Here is a 23072-nt window from a genome sequence, read left to right as displayed (position 1 = left end):
GCTGAACCGAGGTGCCGGTAGCCACAGCCACTCAGTCTTGGAGGGGTTGAGTTTAAGTCTGTTGTCCCCCATCCAGACCCCGACGGCTTCCAAACACCGGGACATCACTTCGACAGCCTCGTTGGGGTGGTTTGGGGTTGAAATATACAGCTGGGTATCATCAGCGTAGAAGTGACACTCAACCCCAAAACCACGGATGATCTCACCCAGCGGCTTCACATATGTGTTGAACAGGAGAGGCGAGAGGACCGACCCCTGTGGCACTCCACAAGTGAGTGGCCTCGGGGTCGACCTCTGTCCCCCTGTCAACACACATTGCTTCCGGTCGGAGAGGTAGGAGCCGAACCACCGCAGAACGGTACCTCCGACTCCTATCCCCTCCAACCGGCGCAATAGGATACCATGGTCGATGGTATCAAAAGCCCCCGAGAGGTCTAATAGGACCAGGATAGAGGAACAACCTCTATCTCTGGCCCTCCAGAGATCATCGACCAACGCGACCAAGGCTGTCTCTGTGCTGTGCCCGGGTCGGAAGCCGGACTGGCGTGAGTCTAGATACTCGGATTCGTCAAGGTGTTGTGGAAACTGCTGCGCCACCACATTCTCGACAACCTTCGCTAAAAACGGAAGGTTGGAGACTGGACGATAGTTAGCTAGCTCCATTGGGTCGAGTGCAGGCCTCTTAAGTAAGGGTCTCACCACCGCCTCCTTCAAGGCGGCTGGTAAGGATCCCTCACCCAATGAGGCATTCACCAGGCCCAGAAGCCAGCCTCGGGTCACCTCCCAAGATGCCAGTACCAACCAGGAGGGACACGGGTCCATTAAACATGTGGTGGGTCGTAGCCGTCCACGCAACCTATCCAAATCCTCGGGGGCAACAGAATCAAACTCCTCCCAGGATGGTCTCACAAGACTCGCTGTTGGCGGCCCGTCCGGTCCACTGAGGGGGGCCCATCCGCTCCGGATCTGAGCGACTTTATCCTGCAGATATTCCCCAAACTCCTCTGCTCTGCCCTGCAAGGGTGCCCCCTGCGTCCTCTGTGACAAGAGGGAGCGGGTCACCCTAAACAGGGCGGCAGGGCGGTTATCCGCGGACGCAATAAGAGCAGCGCAATATCTACGTTTGGCCGCCCTTAATGCCACAAGGTAGGTCCGTAAATAGGCTCTTACCTGTGTTCGATCAGATTCGGAGCGTGAGGACCTCCACCTGCTCTCTAGACGTCTCCTATGGTGCTTCATCACCCTCAGCTCCTCGGTATACCAAGGAGCCCGGGTGGGTCGCTGCCGCAGGAGAGGTCGCAAAGGCGCAACCCGGTCCAAGGCCCCAGCCGCCGCCCTATTCCAGGCGGCCGCTAGGTCCTCCGACCGAGCGCGGGTCAGGGCTACAGGTAATGGCCCAAGCTCCGTCTGGAACCTATCCGGCTCCATCAGGTGCTTGGGGCGGTACCAGCTTGGACCATCTGGTCCCGCCTCCTCGCGGTGGGGGGTAGCGCCAGGGAAGTCCAGCCGGAGACATGAGTGATCCGACCATGACAGGGGTGTAACAACAAAGTCCCCTATACCCAGATCACTCGTCCACTGCTCAGATACAAAAACAAGGTCCAATGTGTGGCCACCTTCGTGTGTGGGGCCCTGAATTAACTGGGTCAGGCCCATGGCTGTCATGGAAGCCATGAACTCCCGAGCCACCTCAGACGCTGCTCCCGTCGACGGCAGGTTGAAATCCCCCATAACCACAAGCCTGGGGATCTCAACCGCCGTCTCCGAGATCAGCTCGAGGAGCTCGGGCAGGGCCGCTGATGTATAGCGAGGAGCCAAGTATACAATCAGCAAACCCAACTGCCTCCCTGGGCCCCATTTCACACCAAGGGACTCACACCCGGATATCTGAGGAACAGTGAACTCCCTCGGCTCTAGACCTTCCCGTATAACTACCGCCACCCCACCACCCTTACCCAGGGCCCGAGGCTGATGGAATGCGCGGAAACCTGGTGGGCACATTTCCACGAGGGGTAAACCACCCTCGTGGCCCAACCAGGTCTCCGTTATCCCTGCAAGGTCCAGCTCCCCCTCAGAGATCAGCTCATTAATGAGGGGGGCCTTGTTGGTTACGGACCTTGCATTGCAAAGCATCAGCCGTAGGCCCGGGCTCTGTAGTTCCTGGCCACCTAGATTGCGGGGGTTGGTACAAACGACCGGGCGTAGCCAACAGCCACGGTCTCCCAACCGACCTTGTAATCTTCTTTTGTCCTCGCATCCCCCCCTCCCCGCGACCGTTGTAATCAAACAACCCTCTATTGGAATTACTTGTTCCCTCTCCCCCCCCACTCCGCTCACTTCCCTCCTGGACTCACCTGTTCGTCTGGCACTGGCTTCCCTCCTGGCCTGGTTATCCCCCCCTCCCTTCCCAGAACCCCCTAAAAACAATATAAAACATTTAGCTAAAAAGCCCCTCAGCTTCCTCTTCTTCCACCTCTCGGGGTTCACAAACCCGTCATCAAGGCTGGCCCCTGAGAGAGCCAAGGGCCATACCTGCGAAAGAGGGGCCTCCCGCAGGCGGAGCAGATCAGACCTCGAATAAATTAAAACGTTGTAATAGTCCCAGTAGGGTAGGGGTGCAGATAATGCAAAGTTAGTAATTAATAGAGTCTCGGTGGAATGGAGGGTAGAAAGTTAATAAATAGAAGAGTCTCAATGGAGGGTAGGAGATATTCCAGTGACCAGGTGGTACTTGGTACTTGGAGGCAGGAGGGGGGAGGGCGAGAAATGATTAAATATCCCAGGTGGTAGGGGGAAGGCAAAGGTAGCAAAAATAGTGGAGGGTAGATGAAAGTTCAGCTTAGCTGTTTCCAGGTGGATACAGGCCCCCCCCCGATGGATGGGGGGGCCTGGAGGGGTATGGGAGCAGCCAGGAATGATAAAATAACCCAGGAGTCCCTGGCTGCGGCTCCCTCCCTTCGTCTGCCGCCGCAGGCATCTCCCTTTGATCCTCCGACTGCCTCTGCCTCTGGCTGCTTCCCAGCCCTTCTCACCTATCAGCTGATTATTCCAATGTCCTGTTGCATCCCGTTGCTCCCCCTTAAGCCCTTTGATGTCTCTGGGTCTCTGGGGGCCTCCAGAGCCTCTCACCCCCTCTTCCTTACTCCTCTTCTGGCATTTCTGGCTTTTCAGCTTCTCCTTTCGGTGTTTTCGGCGCCAGCACCAGCGCCATCTGCGCAATCGCACCACGCCATCGCCATTGCTCTCTCCTTGCTGTTTACAGCCCTCCGAGCCTCTTTCCTCTCCGCTCTTCACCGACCACCCTGTCGGGCTAATATCAGCCTGAAACATGCCTGGGTGGTCGGGCTGTCCAACTCTCGACCCCCTTCGATGGTATGGGGGCCGGCAGCAGTCCCTACCCGGTCGGGAGCTCCATGGTGTTCCTGGAGCTCAGAGGACGATCGCCATTCGTAGGAAGCTCCTCCTCCTAGATGGTCATAGAATATTCAAATGCAGTCACAAATGCAAGGAGCTGCATGTAAACAAGTACAAGACTAGAATATATTGTTGCCATGGTTCAATTTATCATTGATCGGTCTTATTAATTAGTTAATAACTTATTATATGATTGAAATCTTTCATGAAGTACCCATTCATGAAAAAGTATTTATCAGAAGAATTATTCCTTTGTTATTTATTTATGCATTTGTTTAATATGTTTGGATTAGCTGGAATTTTGTTTGCAAACAAATGCCTTAATCACATGGACCAATGACTTAAAATAATTGTTTTACACCAAAATCCTATTTACTTGAGCTGTCAACAGCCCTTCTAAAACATTATGTGTTCAGAATCTGTATTAAAGTCAAACTGAATTGCAATTTTTAATAATTCAAAAGAGAATAGTAGTTAAAACATGGAAAGTATCAAATTAATTCAAATCAAATTTAATTTTTGTTCTGAGTCTGCTGATCTCCTAGACCCAAAAATGTTACTTGCAACAGTGTCTTGGTATCAAAAGGAGATTTGACAAGAAAAGTATGTGAAGTAAATTGTTGTTCTTTCTTCTCTACCTTTACTGGCACCAGGGATTCTAATTTATAGTGAACTTAATGAATCTACTGATCTTAAAGACACTTCTTAAGTATGCAGTTAATATAAGGATAAATTGCATAATACTCCTGAGCACCCAAAGAGAATTGTCCTTGATGCTCTTCAAATGATAAAAAGCAGATCAGAGGCAAAGTCAGGAGCAGCAGATCTCAATTCAGACTGAACCTTCTTATTACAATGTACAAGTTTGAACTATTCCTGTTGATTAAAAACAAACATCTCTTATTTGGACATTTGGACTCAAGGCAGGAGAAAATGATGTAAGATTTGGATCTTGCATTTGCGGTATGCATACGGCACAAGTCTCAACCTTTTCTTTTTAATTATTGTAATTTTTAAAAAACAAATACAATTCAATTCAATAAACAAATAGAAAATTACAAATTGAATTAAAATAAATCACACACTTACAGTCACACTTCTATTCATTTAATAACAGTGTATCATACTGTGTCTTACATTTATCTATTGTAAAATATTTTGAAATCTGAAAATAGAAACGTGCCTTTTTTATCAATAGGAAATATAATTTTACAAATTAACATTTTTATCTATTATTTGATACCAGGTGCATCAGTACTTTTCAGAACGATTCTCTTGCCTTGGCTATTTCCCATACCCAATATAATCAATATTTTAAAGAGATGGTCGGTTTCTGCAATTTTGTAATATAATTCAAAACAATGTTGGTACTTTTAACTTAAAAATAAATCTTTTTTAATAGTCTTCCCCAAAAGGACAAAAATGAATATGTTTGAATGTACCTTTATGTTTCTTGCAATAGTACACAGAAAAATCTACAGTCTGTCCTTTATAATGATTTTTTTCAATAGATTCAGAATAAAATATTTTTATTAACTTTAAGTCCAAAGAAGCAATCGTGGATCCATTGATGTTCCATTACTGGAACTCTTTATTGCATTAAATCATAAATGCAAATAAAAAATAGCATCTCAAATTTAAGGCAGTTAAGTTTTATTTCAGGAAATGCTCAGGATTATTATATTGCCACTGATGTATATAATACAAAGGGAATTCTATTTGTCGTTTTAAATCACTGAAATAATTACAGCAAAGTAACTATTACAGACTCTGGCCAATCTTTGCAATAAAACATCCTACAATCTGTTTTTCAAGTAGATTTTTTACACAAATATTTGCTACACTCTGCATCAAAACTCAATCTAGATTCCAGAAAGGGAAAATTTTGTATGTCTAACTGAGGTAAGCAAGGAAATGTAAAAACTTTTTTTTGTTACATCTTGCCAAGAATTAACGGAGGTACATGATAAATTTTCAAGAAAGCCAGGGTTCAATTTTCATTCTTCATAAATATGGATGATAACATAAATGTCCAATTCTTGGAAAAAAATGTTAAATTAAAACCTTTTTAAAGAGATAGTTTTTCACCCTAGCCAGTAGAATCCTTATGTCTTTCTTTCCTTATATTTTCTTTTCCTAGTCTAACTATTAGCAGTCGCTGGGTCCCCACCTCCTTCAATCTCGTGACTTTTCTAGTATCTTTAATAGAAATGATTTTATCAAGAATGATATCCTTGCCAGTCTTCTAGTTCAAATCTCTGCCTGGTAGAATCCTAAGAGTACCATTGCTCCACTTAACTTCATTATAATTTTTAAATTAAGATATTAAAAGGAATACTGAAAATTAGTGCATTAACCATTATACTTACAGAAAAACCTCTTAGGCCCTGTAGGAGTCCTGTAAATGCTGTTCAGTTGTAACCCTTACTACATTTGTCCATATCCTAATTGCACAGAAAAAAGACAAAAAATGGCTAGTAATGAATAATATTTTTAATATTTTTAATATCTAATTTGTTTTAAACATTTAATAAAATTATTGGTAAAATGTAAGAAACTTTGACAATAAAATCCACTCATAATATAGAAACCACTGTATATTATGTAATATAACACACTTACTAAACTCTAAATCAAACATGAAAATGACTAACCATGATCAAAACAACATAAATAGCAAAGTGAAATGGTGTGAAACTATAAATTTATCCATATCAACAAAACACTGTACTTATTTGAAAATCCTGAAAGGTTGATATATAATCTTTATACATTAATTTGAGAAATGCAAATTGTATTGTGCATTACTGCAATCAAAACAACTTCAACAGTTGACATTTTGGTAAATAGTTGTTTTGTGATTTGCCAAACCCATAGGGCAGCCATTTTGTAAGCTCATCATGACCATTTCAAATATGCTCTTCCATTTGTAAATATATTCACAAAGTGGACTGTCTCAGAGAAAGAAATGTGTACTAGGCCATCATGCCACATGGCCAGCTGTTTCTGAAAATGAAAGGAATTTCAAAAATAGATCAATGGATGTTAGTAAGTTGCATTGTACAGAAAATAATAAATAAAAATAACTTATTATCTCTTATTTATTTACAGATGCGTATTTAATATTGTATGTTGCATAATACTGATATTGAAAATAAGGTTAAGTGAAAAAGGAAAACAAAAACACACCTACTAAGCTATATTAAAACCAGCTGGGTGACAATATGCTTACTACTGGCCCATGTTGAAACTGGGTGGATGATGTATAGTTGTTCACAAGTGTGCTAATTTAATTTAGTACTTCATGTTAATTAGTGATATACATCTACTGCCAAACCTGTAATTGCACTTTTGGAGCAGGCAGCCTGCTAAAAGGGCTTACTCTTTCCTCACGATGCAGTGAAATTAAGAGAAGTTGCCTGTCAGTTTATTTTTGAAATAGCGAAGACTTCAAAATAGCACCACTATTTTAAATATCCCTTTGCTTGTTTACAATTTCCCCTTTGGTATTATTATAGTGCAATCATTTAAGATTGTATTTTTATGTGTGGATCTGGGTAATTTTAATTCCTTGAGTTAATGGCTTCATAGAGACCCTAGTATAGATTTAATGATTGTATTATCCCAACCCTTTGGATTACTTCATTTATTTCACAATATGGCAAACTAGTCCTGATGTGTTAGGTAATATTTCCTGTTCATCCTGCTGAGTAGATTCCTGGACTTTTGCTCCTACGTTTGTGTTATTTTTATCCAGTGTAAAAGAAGCATATTCCTGAAATCCTCAGAATAGACTGGACTGCTGGCTTAATTTCTTCTACTACTTCTTCTTCCTCTAATAAGAATATGCTGGTTTTCATAATATTAATAATGGGTTTTCATAAAATAAATTCCTAGGGACCATGTTTAACATGATAGATTCCAAGGACTATACAAAACCCGAAAACATTGTTAATTTCAAAAAAAAACTAGTGATAAGGTAATACTAAGTAATGGGGAAAAACATTACATCAGTGAAGTAGTTAGATTAAATTTATTAGTACACTTTATTACAAGGACTAGCAATGCAATATTCATTGGCACATAGCACCCACAACATTACGAGATGGAGTTGGTAAGTGGCTGCTGCATTTAAGTTATTAGTTTAATCTTGTGCTCATTGCAGGAATTCAAATTAACGTACCCTTACAGCTGCCATTTGAACCACATGTAAGAGATGCACTGGCTTTATTCCGTGTTCTGCACTCTGTAACAAGAGAGGACAAGTCTTCTGTGTGACAACTTCATTTGAAATGTGGTAAAATATTTTCATCAGCTTTGTCATAGCAATGTTTATATGACAATACTTTTCTCTTTTCAGCAACACACACATTAGTTAGTAAAGAGTACATAGAGTTGTGAAAGGCAGTGGGTAGAAGACTGAATGGACCATTTTCTAACACTAGCATTAGTGTTAGAAGGGAGTGGGGTTTATTCTCATTTTATATACTAGTGGTTTGACTTTCGGTGTTGATGGGAGTGATCTTAATAGTTCCTTGATTAGGCTGCTGTTTACTTTTGTTTGTTTATCTGCATTAGTAGTTCCTTGATTGGGGGTATTGTTTACTTCTTGATTGTTAGTTTCCTTTTTGGTTTTTTGATATCTTTGTCTATTTATCATCTGCCTTTTAGTCTGTCCATCCATCTGTCCATCCATCCATCCATCAATCTGTCCATCTGTCCATCTATCTGTGCCTCCATCCACTTTTAAAATGTCACATTTGAACTTCAGATGTTTTTCTCACCTTCAATCTGCTTAGTTTGGGTTTGGTAATTTTCATATACACATCTTCCACAGAAAGAATGATGGAGTTTTTGTGGGCTAAATGGAGTAACATGAGAAACAAACAAAACAGAAATCTTAGAGAATGTCTTTTTAGGCTGTGCTTGTAAGAGACTGGATTAGAGTAGAATAACAGAGTTGGAAGGGACCTTGGAAGTCTTCTAGTTTAACCCCCTGCCTAGGCAGGAAACCCTACACCACTTCAGACAAATTGTTATCCAACACCTTCTTAAAACCATTCACAACTTCTGGAGGCAGATTGTTCCACTGATTAATTGTTCTAACTGTCAGGAAATTTCTCTTCAGTTCTAAGTTGCTTCTCTCCTTGATTAGTTTCCACCCATTGCTTCTTCTTCTATCCTGAGATGCTTTGGAGAATAGTTTGAATCCCTCTTCTTTGTGGCAACCCCTGGGATATTGGAACACTGCTATCATGTCTTCCCTAGTTCTTCTTTTCATTAAACTAGACATACTCAGTTCTTGCAATTGTTCTTCATATATTTTAGCCTCCAGTCCCTCAATCATCTTTGTTGCTCTTCTCTGCACTCTTTCTAGAGTCTCCACATCTTTTCTACATTGTGGCGACCAAAACTGAATGCAATATTCCAAGTGTGGCCTTACCAAGGCATTATAAAGTGGTATTAACACTTCACGTGATCTTGATTCTATCCCTCTGTTTATGCAGCCTAGAACTATGTTGGCTTTTTTGGCAGCTGCTGCACACTGCTGGCTCATATTTAAATGGTTGTCCACTAGGACACCAAGATCCCTCTGACAGTTACTACTATTGAGCAAGATACCACCTATACTGTATCTGTGCATTTCGTTTTTCTTGCCTAAATGTAGAACCTTACTCTTTTCACCATTGAATTTCATTTTATTAGATAGTGCCCAATGTTCAAGTTTGTCAAGATCCTTCCGTATCTTAAGCCTGTCTTCTGGAGTGTTGGCTATTCCTGCCAGCTTGGTGTCATCTGCAAATTTGATGAGTTCCCCATTTATTCCCTCATCCAAATCATTGATGAAGATGTTGAAGAGTACTGGGCCTAAAACAAAGCCTTGGGGTACTCCACTGCATACTTCCCTCCATGTAGATGTGGTTCCATTGAGAACTACACGTTGAGTGAGGTTGGTCAGCCAGTTATGAATCCATTTGATGGTGATGCTGTCTAACCCACATTTTTCTACTTTATGTAGTAGTAGGTTATGGTCTAATTTATCAAATGCCTTACTGAAGTCCAAGTAAATTATATCAATAGCATTCCTCTAGTTCACTAATTTTGTCACTTTGTCAAAGAATGCAATAAGATTGAGAGCAACGTTCATAGAAATGTTGGTCAATTTTAAAATAATGTGATACCTGTTGTGGCCCAGCAGCGGCCGATTGAGCTGTTGGTGAACTCTGACAGCGATGACCATTATGGGACTGTTCTGGAGGATGAGGAAGATTCCGGAGGGTGTTTGAAGTCAGATCAGGAACTAGAGAGGCCTGTTGGCCACCAGGTGACATCTGAGTCAGGGAACAGTGAGGAGGAACAGAGGGAGGTTGTCCCTGATGTGCGTGTGCGTAGAGCTGAGAGGAGAAGGGAGCAGCTGTGGAGAAGATGTCATAGAAGGAAATAGGGACAGCTGGCTAAGGTTGTGGCCCCTCCCAAAGAGTTTATAGGTGGAGCGACGGAAGGGGAATCTTTGAAGAAAACAACAATCCATTTTACTAGCCATTGAGAAAGCATTCCATAAATCTAATCTTGATTTCTTGAAGATAGTGTTCTAGGCTCCTAGCCAAGGGGTGGTTTTATCTCTGTAATTAGTCGTGGCAGACAGCCAAGCCTGTGTCTGCATATTCATTAGAATCACGGGACAGAACAGTTTGTTTCCTGCCTTAAAACAAAACCTGTTAATATCATCACCATGGAGCAGCTACGTGCCGATAACGCACAACTTTAGCAACAGGTGGCTATGTTGGCTGCCCAGGTGGCACGGCTCCAAGCTCACCCTGCTCCACCACCACTTTGGAGGAAATGCCCGGTTGCAGTGCTTGATAAATTTGATGGCAACCAAGCCATGTTTCCAGCTTTCTTGGGACAATGCCAGCTATTTATCATCTTGAGAGCAGAGGATTTTCCCACTGACCGAGATAAAGTGGGGTTTATGATTAGCTTACTCTCTGCCTCTACAGCTCGTTGGGCGATGCCACTGCTGGTCCATGCTAGCCCTTTGCTGGATGACTTCAGGGGGTTCTGTTACCACCTCTGGTTAATGTATGAGGACCCCATTAAGATGGAGATGGCTACCTGACATCTGAAGACTCTGAAGCAGGGCGAGGGTTCCTTGCAGGACTACATCAGTGAATTTAGGCTACTAAGCCAGGATTCAGCTTGGAATGAGGCAGCCCTCATGGACACATTTGTGCATGGGTTGTCGGAAGAATTGCAGGATGAGCTGGTGCGTGTGGCTAGGCCATTGAATTTCAACGCGTTGGTCCACCTATGTCTCAGGATTGATGCTTGGTTGCAGAGGCAGGGAATTCGCCGCACGTCCCAGGAGAAGAGTGGTTCCGGCCATGCGTGAGACTTCAACTCCATGGGAGGAGCCCATGAAATTAGGTGCAGCCAAACCCCGCTCGTTGATAATGGAGAAAGACAGACGTTGCTTAGGGGTTTTTTGTTTTTATTGTGGGGAACCTGGGCACATGGCAGTCTGTTACCCCAAGAAGAGACGAGGGGTGTCAGTTATGGGACCTACACCCCAGACCCAGAACAATTTGTCGGGAAAGGCCCCCAAGCCCGATCTAAGGGAGACCTTGGGTTGGACGCGCATCAATTCAGAGCCATGTTCAGAGACAGTGTCTTGCAGGCCTTCCCGACACCTGATCCTAGCATCTCAAATAGTCCTGTCCAGTAGCCCGCAGGGGATTCTGGCGCACGCTCTCATCAAATCCAGGACTACCACAAACTTTGTGAACAAGGCGTTTGCGACCAATTATGCGGTCCCTCTGTGTCCAGTAGATCCTCCTATGCTTGTGGAGACCATTGACAGCCGGGTGCTTCTGTCTGGGCCTATCAAGGCCGCCATGCAACCCTTGCACCTGGTCATCGGGGCTCATGAGGAAGCCATCCAGTTCTACGTTACCTCTGGCCTGCATTTCCCCGTGGTCTTGGGCTTGGCTTGGCTTCGGGCGCACGATCCACAGATCTACTGGTCCCAGAACCTTGCCACCTTTCCAGCCTTGCAATGTGTGGACCATATCTGTCATGTCTGTGCAGGCCAGTTGCTGAGTCCACCTGGGGTGTCCTTGGCTTTCGACAGCAGATTTTGCAGACGTGTTCAGTGAACAAGAAGCAGAGCAATTGCCACCGCACCAGCTATATGATTGTCCCATGATTCCGGACCCTATGGGTTCTTTGTATTCAATGTCAGACCCGGAGTTGGTCGCATTGTGGGGCTTTTTGGACAAAAACCTAGCTCGGGGTTTTATCAGATCCTCGTCTTCGCCATTGTCTGCCCCGGTCTTGTTCGTCAAAAAGAAGATTGGAGATTTGAGACTCTGTTGTGACTATCTTAGGCTCAGTGCTATCACAGTGCGCAATCAATATCCTCTGCCCCTTATTCCTGAACTGTTGGAGCGGCTCAGAGAAGCTAAGGTGTTTACCAAATTGGATCTCTGTGGAGCCTACAATCTTGTCCAGATCTGACCCAGGGATGAATGGAAGTTGGTATTCGGCACCAGGTATGGGCATTTTGAGTACACAGTCATGCCTTTTGGACTGACCAATGCCCCTGCTGTCTTCCAACATTTTATGAACGACATCTTCTGGGACCTTTTGGACCAGTTTGTCGTCATTTATCTTGATGACATCTTGATTTACTCGTCCTCCCGGGAGAGTCATCGGCAGCATCCGCGCCTGGTCCTACAACAGCTCCTTGAGAATCACTTATATGCAAAACTGGAGAAGTGCCAGTTTTGCCAGTTCACCATTGAGTTCCTGGGACATGGTATCTCTCCTGAAGGCATTGCGATGGAGCCGGGCAAGGTGGAGTCTTTGTGTAATTGGCAACCTCCTCGGAGAGTGAAGGATGTCCAGCGACTCCTCGGGTTTGCCAACTACTATTGGATTTTTATCCCCAGCTTTGCTTCCCTGGCTGTGCCCCTCATTCGGCTCCTGCAGAAAAAAGTTCCATTTCACTGGGGGGGGGGGCTCTGAGCACCACGCTTTCCAGGCCTTGAAGCAGGCCTTCATGAAAGAGCCCATTTTGAAGCATCCTGACCCCCACTGTCCATTTGTAGTGGAGGCGGATGCATCCGATATCGCTGTGGGAGCAGTTACTTCAGGCTCACGTCTCCAGGGCTACCCTTTTCCCTTGTGCTTATTACTCATGGAAACTCAATTCTTCCGAGCGCAGTTATACCATTTGGGAGAAGGAGTTACTAGTCATTAAGGTGGCGTTTGAGGCTTGGAGGCATCATCTAGAGGGGGGCAGGCATCAGATTGAAGTCCAGACGGACCATAGGAATTTGGAATTTCTGAAGACCGCACGGAAATTGAACCAGCGCCAGATCCGGTGGTCTCTTTTCTTTGCACGGTTCAATTTCCGCGTGACCTACATCCCCAGTGCGCACAACCAAAGGGCAGATGCCCTATCAAGGAAACCCGAGTATTCGTGTACCAAAGACCCGATTCCACCTCAGACAGTTTTGCCCGTAGAGTCCTTCTCCGCAGTTCATGAGCCTGTGGACCTATGGCCCCAGATACAGGAAGCCCAGCAGCATGACGATTGGGTGGAACAATGGAAGGCAGAGGTGGGGCCTGCCTCCCCATGGACATTCACCGATGAACTTTTGCGGTACCGAGACAGACTCTATGTGCCAGCTGGGCCCCTTCGGGGACTTATTCTATCCCAGTGCCATGATAATCCTGCGGCGGGGCACTTTGGCCTCTTCAAGACCTTGAATCTGGTCTCCCGTACCTTCTGGTGGCCCCAATTGTGACATGATGTACAATCTTATGTCCCATCTTGTGTATGGTGTCGACAGGCCAAGTCAGCGACGGGAGCCCCTCCAGGGCTGCTTCAGCCATTGCCGACCTCAGAGAGACCCTGGGGGGGCATTTCTATGGACTTCCTTACAGACTTGCCTCCATCTTTTGGATTTACCACGGTGTTCGTGGTGGTAGACATGCTGATGAAGATGGCACATTTTATCCCGTGTCGGAGATTACCAACAGCCTGCGCCACTGCCGCAGGTTTATCCAACATGTTTTCAGGCTGCACGGCCTACCTGACAGGGTTGTGTTGGATAGAGGAACACAATTCACAGCCCAGTTTTGGAAAGGGCTGATGACAGCCTTGGATGTCAAGATCTGCTTGTCCTCAGTGCACCATCCCGAAACCGATGGAGGGACGGAGAAAGTGATCGGGATATTGGAGTAGTACCTGTGCTGTTTTGTGAAGCAGCACAAAATGATTGGGCGGATTACCTGGCAATAGCAGAGTTTGCGTTCAATAACTCACAGCACACATCCACGCAGGCGATGCCCTTTTTGGCCAATGTGGGGTATCATCCTCGGTTCTTTCCCCTCACACCATCGACTCACCGGTCCATGCAGCTAAGGACTTCCTGTCGGAACTACAAGCAGTCCATCAAGTGGTGCGGCAATATCTGGATAAAGCCAAGGAGAGAGAGTCTCGGACAGGTCTCGGCCCATGACGCCGGCGTTGACTGTGGACGATCGAGTGTGGCTGTTCACTAGACACCTTCCGTCAAACCGGCCAGTCAAGAAGTTAGACCATTGTTACCTAGGCCTGTTTCCTGTTAAAGCAGTCATCAATCCGGTCACCTATTGCCTGACTTTACCACGTTTGATGCGAGTCCATCTGGTCTTTCATTGATCTCTTCTTGTTCCTGAACGGCTGGCTTGTCCTCTTTGCCAACCCGATCATCTCCAGTGAGAACCCCGTGCCAGTGAGGCAATGGCCGAGTATGAAGTTGCCAGGATCTGGGATTCCCGATGGCTGAAAGGATGGTTCCAATACCTGGTGGAATGGAAAGGCCGAGAGCCGGAGGATGTTACATGGGAGGATGCGACCTCCGTGCTTGCACCTGCTTTGGTGCAGGCCTTCCATGAACAATTCCCAGCTAAGGCACACCCTGAGCGTCAGCCCGGGGGAAGGGTCCTGCTGTGAGGGATAGTGTTGTGGCCCAGCAGCGGCCGGCTGAGCTGTTGGTGAACTCTGACAGTGATGACCATTATGGGACTGATCTGGAGAATGAGGAAGATTCTGGAGGGTGTTTGGAGTCAGAGCAGGAACTAGAGAGGCCTCCAGGTGGCATCTGAGTCAGGGAGCAGTGAGAAGGAACAGAGGGAGGTTGTTCCTGATGTGCATGTGCGTAGAGCTGAGAGGAGAAGGGAGCAGCAGTAGAGAAAACGTCATAGAAGGAAATAGGTACAGCTAGCTAAGGTTGTGGCCCCTCCCAAAGAGTTTATAGATGGAGCGACGGGAGGGGAATCTTTGCAGGAAACAACAGTCCATTTTACTAGCCATTGAGAAAGCATTCCGTAAGTCTAATCTTGGTTTCTTGAAGATAGTGTTCTAGGCTCCTAGCCAAGGGGTGGTTTTATCTCTGTATTTAGTCGTGGCAGACAGGCAACCCTGTATGCATATTCATTAGAATCACGGGACAGAACAATACCTCTGTAGCTTTTAAGTCTAATATCAGAATGTAGCCTGGGGAGTGTTGAAATTTCAATTACCGGAGAAAGGAGCATCTTCAAACAGTCACTCATTCCTTGGATACTTCTTAATTGGATTATTGTTCATGGGGCTGTCTTTGAAGACCACTCAGAAGCTACAGGTAGGCAATGATACTTATACTATGTCAGTGGTGTGGATGTATCCCTACTGCTTTGGGAGCTGTTCTAGTTGCCAGCTGGCTTTTGGGTATATTCAAGGAGCTAGTTATCACCTGTAAAGCCCTGCATGGCACACGGCCTGGTACTTGAAGGACTGTCTCCATATATTCCTTCCCATTAGGCAGGACAGCTAGAATGGGCAGTCTCCAGGTACCACCTGTTAAGCAGGTCATTTTATGGAAAGTATGTATTTTTGCTAACTGGCTACAGCTTTCTGGAATTGTATCCATTGTATTCTATCCCCCACCCCCTTTTTGGCCTTTTGTAAACTTTGTACAACCTGGTTGTTCTCTCAGGCCTTTGGCCAGAACTGGGTTTTGGTTCCTGTTAGGTGTCTGAGTTTCCCTATTGATAGGATTTTTTCTTTCTTTCAGTTTTTATCTGTAAGTCACTATGGGCAGCTTCCTGATAATGTTAACTAGTTCAGTAGTGAAATAATAGCAAGAAAACCACCAATCTCAGAGTGTAGTATAGTAATTTATTTACACTATCATACATTTGAATATTCCTTTAAAATGTCTTATATTTTATTCTGTTTGGGGATTTTTAAAATCCAAAGTATACTTTGTAATCCAATTTTAGTATGTGGACTGTTGAAGCAAGCACAGATATAATGGATAACTACGGTAATCTTGGAAATAACACATGACAATGAGTGCTGACCTCTGAGAATAGGTGCATTTATCAAGCTACTTTGTACTGCATTACACATATTATTAGTTTAGATTTCAGTCTTTGGCAGCACCATTGTTGTAATAAGAGGTATATTTGCTGTAGGAAATTGCTCTGTGCCAGTTATATTCTCATTTTTACTTGAAGGAGAAAAAAGCACCATTTACATTTCTTAGAAATTTGTTAAAGCAACACTTGATTTTGCTGTGCATTTCAGTTCTGCTATAACTAATTAATAACATTATTCTTTCAATGCTTTTTTTCTCCAGTGTTCTAATTCCTATAATACTAAATATTCGTTTCCAAGTGCCATGCAGTAAAATAATCTCATGGTAGATACCAATTCTGAGTCTAGATCATTCATAATTCTTAATATTTATTGCCATACACAACTTCCATATCTTTTAATTCTTGTTTTTATTGTTTTATATAGGTAATCCTGGACTTACGAACTCACCTGAGCTCAATATTTCTGTTTTAAGCGAAACATTTGTTAAGTGAATTTGGTTCCATTTAAAGACCTCTCTTGCCACAGTTGTTAAGTGAATCACTGCAGTTGTTAAGTTAGTAACACAGTTGTTAGAGGAATATGGCTTCTCTATTGACTTTGCTTGTCAGAAGCTCACAAAAGGTGTATCATGACCTTAGGACACTGCACGGTCATAAATATTAGTCAGTTGCCAAGCATCTGAACTTTGACCATGGGAATGCTGCAGTGGTCATAAATTTGAAAAATGGTCATTAGTCACTTTTTTCAGTGCCATTGTAAATTTGAACAATCACTAAATGAGCTGTTGTAAATTGAGGACTACCTGTATTGTGTTTTATATCTGTAATATTCTTTTGGTCTCTGACTCAAAGCTCCATAATTGCATAAATACTTGTTCCATGATTGAAATACTGCATGTCTCCTTATGTGTCAGCAGAGAATAGTAGTTCCCTAAGAAGGTATATATAAAGTCAGAATTAAGCTTGCTTTAAATTACTGTGGAAGCTAAATGTGTCAAATAAATCCAGAGAAGCTGTCAGTATTTTCTTGGAAATCATCTGGAGGAAATATTTCCTACAGCTCTAGCATTTAAGGCTGCAAACTAAATTTTTTAGAACATGAGCAATGTAGACAGACAATTTGGGAGCAGCTATTATAGCTGTAGTACCAAAGATTTTATTACAATAGTAGTTGGGGAGAAGATAGATAAATCCATAAATGCAGAATAATGAAAGAATAATGAACTACATCACTACTACAAATCAGAGAGATGAAGATGGATACTGGTAGTCCTGGTCACTTCTATAGCCTGGAAACTCTGCACTTTAGTGCTATATAACAAAACCCAAATACAAACGTGACAGAACAAAGAGTACGGACTAGACAGACATGTAGCTCAACTTCATGTTCCCTATTCTGACCATTTACAGTCTTAAGAGGACAATTTCCTACTTAGCCTTTTTCTAATTTTATTCCCCAACAGTGGTTCAGAGGATATTAAGGATACCACTACAGATTATAGAGATGACCGCAACCAAGCAGTGTGGGACTTTTGTAATAGGAAATTAATATTAAGAATGCACAGATAACCCTGCCTTTTCAGCCAGCTCTTTAATTGCCTATGGTTGATTAAACCAATTTATAAGGGCTGGCATGACTATATGCCAAAGTTGTTGCCTTCCCACCAAAATAGTACCTATTTATTTATTTGCATTTGTATGCTTTCGAACTGCTAGCTTGGCAGGAACTGGGCCAAGACTGGGAGCTCACCCCATCACAGGGTACTTGGGTGTCAAACTGCCGGCCTTCCAGTTGACAAGCCCACATCTTAACTTCTAGGCCACCCACCCCACCTCACTCAAGGACTTTGGGCCAATTATTATTTTGTAGTCTAATTTTCTTGAAAGGGCTGTTGTAAAAAAAACACAGAAGGAAGCTCTGCACATGCATTCTTAGATTCTGGAGGAAAGGGCAGGATATAACTTAAGCGAATAATTTAATAATAATATTAACTTGGCTCAGACATAAACTCTCTGATTTTAGTTTTGCAATGTAATAGGCAGAGCTTTTACTATATTCATAAGTAAACATTTTCTTATAAACATATAATTACTACCATATTTTACAATCTTGAAATGTTATGTTATTAAATGTATGGTGCTTTTGTAATCTGCAACACATTTAAAGGCATATTTTGGAAATTCTCCCTCTAGTGGGCAAATTGTAGCAGTTTCCCATATCATATCTGTATGAAAAACAAAGATAAAATATTGGTATATAACAAAACAAAAAAATCCATAGTCCACACAGTTGCTAGGACCATAGGGTTGCTTGGAAGTAGGTGGCATATACATTTAATATATTATTATTTATTGGCATAATCAAAAGAAAAGAGTGTAACTTTAGTATATTTGGTGTAGCTCTTTATCTTCACTGTTTTAACTTTGGGACATTCTCCTTTGTAACATAGAATGTTAAGGGATTGCGTTCTCCTGCTATGCATAGACAACTGTTAGTTTTGTTTAAAAAGATGGACATTGAAATAACTTCTTGTGAGGAAATTTGTACTTTTCTCTAAGAATAAGTAGCTTTAACAGAAGCTAATTGGCCTGGAGAGGCCAATTATGTTGCCCATACTGCTTTACATTGAACTAATTGGCCTGGAAAGGCCAATTATGTTGCCCATACTGCTTTACATTGAACTTGCTGGCCACCATTGCATTTCCAATTCACTATATAAATCTTCTTTCATCAAGTAGATGATAGATACTCATTGACCATGGGTAATATGACAAGAGGAGAACTACTTCTAATGCAGTTTCTCCAGAATCCATGTGTTATTGTTTAACTTGCAACTGAAATGGTAGATAGGGCAATTCCACTTTTGGAACTAAAGAAAAAATCTGGAGGCAAGTGGTTTAAAATTATTCAAAATAAGTATGCACAGTATGTGGACTTTGAATTAGAAGCAAGCTGCCTGTGTTTCTCAGCAATTAAGATCTACATGTTTTTGATCCAAATTAAAAGGTGATTTTCTGTGCCTTATTTTTCACCAACAATCTTAAGGAGGAAACAGTCCAATTTTATCTTTTGGTTTACAATTGATTGTTTTGCAATTTGAATTAAAATATTTCTGAAGTTGTATAATATACATAAATATTACTTTTAAAAAGGAATGGGATTCAAACAAAGAAAAGTGAATAGGTCCATCAGTTTGGTAAAAAAATACAGCTATTTTTTCTTCACTTGTTTTTCTCTTGCTTGATGATAACAGCAGAACATCATCAAGTAACCCTGAAGGATTTTGACCATGTTTATATGTAATTTTTTTTTTGGTTTATGATTTGTTATTCCATAAAATATGTGGTTTAAGACTTGTATTGTAGAAGGTTCAATACTCTCTAAGGTGTATAATCTATATAATATGTGATAGGGTGGGAAATGGTCTAAAACAAATAATATGCATGTTAAGGTTAAAAGATGCAGAAGAGGAGGAAGACAAATAAAATGGATGAATGAAATAAAAAAATAGTAGAATATCATTAGAAAAATAAAACTTGTTGCTGATGACATGAAAAAGGATTTTTTAGTTATTGGTTTTTAGCAACAAACCTTTGAGCTGACTCATAGATAATTTTGTCTGCTTTCATAGTGTACTGACTGCTCATTAGAATTATCTTACGAAAAAGATTCAATTTGACGAAAGGGTTAAGTGGGCCATAGAATTGCTCCTCACCCGCTTGAAGGCACTCTAGAATGCTGACGTTTATCTGGATTTTTAATTGGAAAACACCCAGCCACCCTATACCTCAGTTTTCAACTTCAGCACCACAGACCCCTGGACAGCGATGTCCATTTCTTGGCGTTTTGCACCTTAAATCAGAGGAAGTTGAGAGGAGGTAGAAGGATCAGAAAGATCTTTCGGCGTTGGCGTAACCCAGTTGTTGTGATTATTCTTTTCCTCAAGACAGGCCAACACAACCTTGCAGCGGATCCCACAACAGAGTCATTAGATGGCTGCGGGATGCGTGAGCGCGTTGGGGTGGGGGAGAGCATGGGGATTGTAAGCAAGCCCCGCCAGCTTTCTGACTCCCCGACTAGCTGCTGACACCAGCCTCCCAGTCTGCGGGAGAAGCTGGTTAAGGGGGATGTCTAGATATCATCTGGCGTCTTTCGAGAAAAGAAAAGCTATACCCACCACATAGAGAACCGTAGACATTCTAGCTCTCTAGACCAAGAATCCCAATCTTCGGGTATATGACCGTGTTGCACAATTCGTTCATTTGAGTCATGCGTCAGAATGGTAAGTAGCGATTGCTCTGCGACCACCACCATCACTCCCCGTGGGTTTATTTCAATTTGGAGAGGGACTCTAAGGATGAGGGGAAGAGGCGAGCCATAGACTTTATGCCGGTATATGCCAGTTCAGTTCTGTTACCTTTCTAGGAGAGAACGACGGGTGGAAACTCGATCCTCACAGCTGTCACTCCAGAACAGCTTTATTAACTTTAGAGGGAAATGCTTTCCGACCAATTTCTTGGAGCATCCTAAACTGATGCCTCTTTGTCAAGGCTGCCTCCGATTAAGTGGTTTGCGATCCCATTCTAGTGGTCTCTGGAGGGGCCAATGCAGAGTTGTTCCTCCACCCCCTACTTCTGCCCAATCTCCAATAAAGTCGGAGGAATGCTGCTGATGTCAAAGAGAAGGCGTAGGGTCAACGTTTTTAGATTTAGGAGAGAGTGAGAAATGTAAGTACTACGAGTAGTAGAAGCGTCTGCTCACGCGAGGTGCAGTCAAAGAAATATTCCTCATTCTTCTTGGAGATGACATTTTGCCCCCCCCCCCCCTTCCCGCAGTTCGAAGGTTGTGTTCACTGTCCTGGTTGCTCGCATCAAATTCCGAGTAGGCAGAAAGCGGGAAATTATTTGTTCGGCGTGCTGCTCCCGATGAAGTACGCGTTAGTCTGGTTTGGGGGCTATATGGTTAATGTCTCTGAAAGAGAGTAGCTGTGCCGTGGGACGTTGGATACTAAAGCTAAATTCCTAAACACAGCTTTACTGTGAGCTGGTTGAAATTCCTGGCATTGAGAGTCTTCCCTGCGAACGTTTAATATTGTTATCTCCTCCTCGGGGAAGGCGATGGAGAAGCGCAAATAAGCAAGCGGGGTGGAAATAATCGTTTCCCTTTCTCATTACGTGTCAAGGTTATAAAGTCTGAGAAAGACTGATGCTAAGGTTTAAGACTTTTAGCTGTCTCTAGAGGGCGTCCGTGGTATTAAGGAGCATATTTACCTATCCATCTTTAAAACAGCAACAAAAAGAGGAGCTCATTTCACGATAAAGTGCTTGATTGGATACTTGGTGTCCTTCAGAGCTTTTAAATTATAATTCTCTCCAGAAACCTTTCTTAGGATAAAAGGGATTGTAGTCTAACTTGTCTAAATGGCTCTGTATCTCTGGGATATTGTGTTCAGATACTTTTTATATGAATCATATAAGATGTAGACAATTTGAATGATGAAAGCTGGGTTGATTTTGTATGTCTGACGCTTAGTGTTTCCTATTTTTTTTAATAATACTAAAGGAACCAGATAGATGTACAGATAATTTGTTACTAAACCATGAAAAATGAATAGCAAGAAGACAGGTTCAAAAGCTACTGAGGGATCAAAATTGTATAATGGACATACACTGATTCATTCAACTAGTTGAAAGAACCTATACCTAAAATCAAGTAATATTCTTTAAATTTAGCTACCAATAATATAAAATTTATATTTTGTATGATGACTTCTTATAAGATGAATTTTGTTTCCAAACCAAACAACACTGTCAGCCAACAGATCACAATATAAGTAGGTAGGACAAATATTTCAAATATTCCCACTGGATCAATGGAGCAAAAGCATATTTATTTGTTTATTTATTTATTTATTTATTTATTATACAGTGGCCTACAAATGGCTTTTAAGGGGTTTTCTTTATATCCCTCCAATTATTTTTGATATCAAAATTGTAGAAATACTATGGTTAAAATTTTCTATTAAAACAGAAAGACTTGCAGTTTTAAAAGAATGAGTCTAAAATACACTGGGATTTATTTATGTAAGTATGTACTTATGTAAATATGTACTACTTTCTATTATTAAGATTTAAAATGGCAGTTTATTTTTCAACTGCTACTTGCTTACGTTCTATATGCTAGATAATTGAAGACTTTAAATCTAAAAGTCTTTCTTTAATGCTCTTCTATGCTTTTAAATGGGAATATGTAGCATTATTTTCTCTCCAAAGCACAGTAGTCCAGCTTAGCTCTACCATTCAAATGCTTGTAAAACCAGTTACAAAGTGAATCTTGTTTCAAAGCAGTTCTTGAACTCATAACTGACACAGCTTTATATGGAATTTAATGTAAATGCAATTATATTAGTTTACTCTAAGAAACAAAGATTTTAAGTGAGGGTATAATTTCCGCAATGATGTCTTGAAGCTAAGAAGTACAGATGCTGTAATGATCCTAATTTAAAATTGATTTTTCCATTGTTTTAAAAATGAAATGCTATATGCCTTCAATTAAATATGCTCACTTGTAAAATTGAAATAAAATTGAAAGTTATTTGGTATTATCAATTCCAAATATCAAAAAAATAAAATTATGTATAAGTATGTCTCTATTTCACAAGTTATTATCAGGACCAAAATGGAGCTAGAATTAGTAATATCAGAGGTGATAATTTTTAAAACAAAATAAGATTATTATTATTATTTGACTAATTTCTTTTCTTTTTTATACTAATTTTATTTTAAAAATACAGTAACAAAGGTAAAACTAATACAAACAAAAAATTGAAAGTGCAGAAAAGAAAAATGGAAAAGAAAAAATAAGAAAATAGTCAACACAAAAAAAAAATGCACAGACTTTCTCCTTCATCAAAACAATTATTTGACCAACTCCTTTTCAATTATACATAGTATTCAATACTTTGTTTTGAGAAATTTAATGAAATAATTTGCAACTAGTTTACCACTTCATAATCTATCTATAGCAGGGACGCGGTGGTTCAGTGGCTAAGACGCTGAGCTTGTCGATCAGAAAGGTGGGCAGTTCAGCGGTTCGAATCCCTAATGCCATGTAATGGAGTGAGCTCCCATTACTTGTCCCAGCTTCTGCCAACCTAGCAGTTCAAAAGCATGTAAAAATGCAAGTAGAAAAATAGGACCACCTTGGTGGGAAGGTAACAGTGTTCTGTGCACCTTCGGCATTT

At 42.1% G+C, this 23072-nt stretch overlaps 1 protein-coding gene across 1 annotated transcript in view; it reads left to right on the top strand.

Annotated features, from left to right (window-relative positions):
* The first annotated feature begins 20011 nt into the window (after nucleotides 1–20011).
* LOC309393873 (guanylate cyclase soluble subunit beta-2-like) overlaps nucleotides 20012–23072 on the top strand; it is a 29486-nt gene continuing 26425 nt past the window's right edge. The window contains exon 1 of the mRNA XM_081956405.1: nucleotides 20012–20111. Within this exon, the coding sequence (XP_081812531.1) occupies nucleotides 20109–20111 (3 nt within the window). The 5' untranslated portion in view covers nucleotides 20012–20108. The remainder of the gene's footprint in view (nucleotides 20112–23072) is intronic.

The sequence above is a fragment of the Natrix helvetica genome (assembly GCF_964273705.1).
Source record: "Natrix helvetica genome assembly, chromosome: 5".
NCBI classification, from domain to species: Eukaryota; Metazoa; Chordata; class Lepidosauria; order Squamata; family Natricidae; genus Natrix; species Natrix helvetica.
The sequence above is the reverse complement of the archived record's forward strand: the minus strand, read 5'-3'. Positions and strand labels throughout refer to the sequence as shown.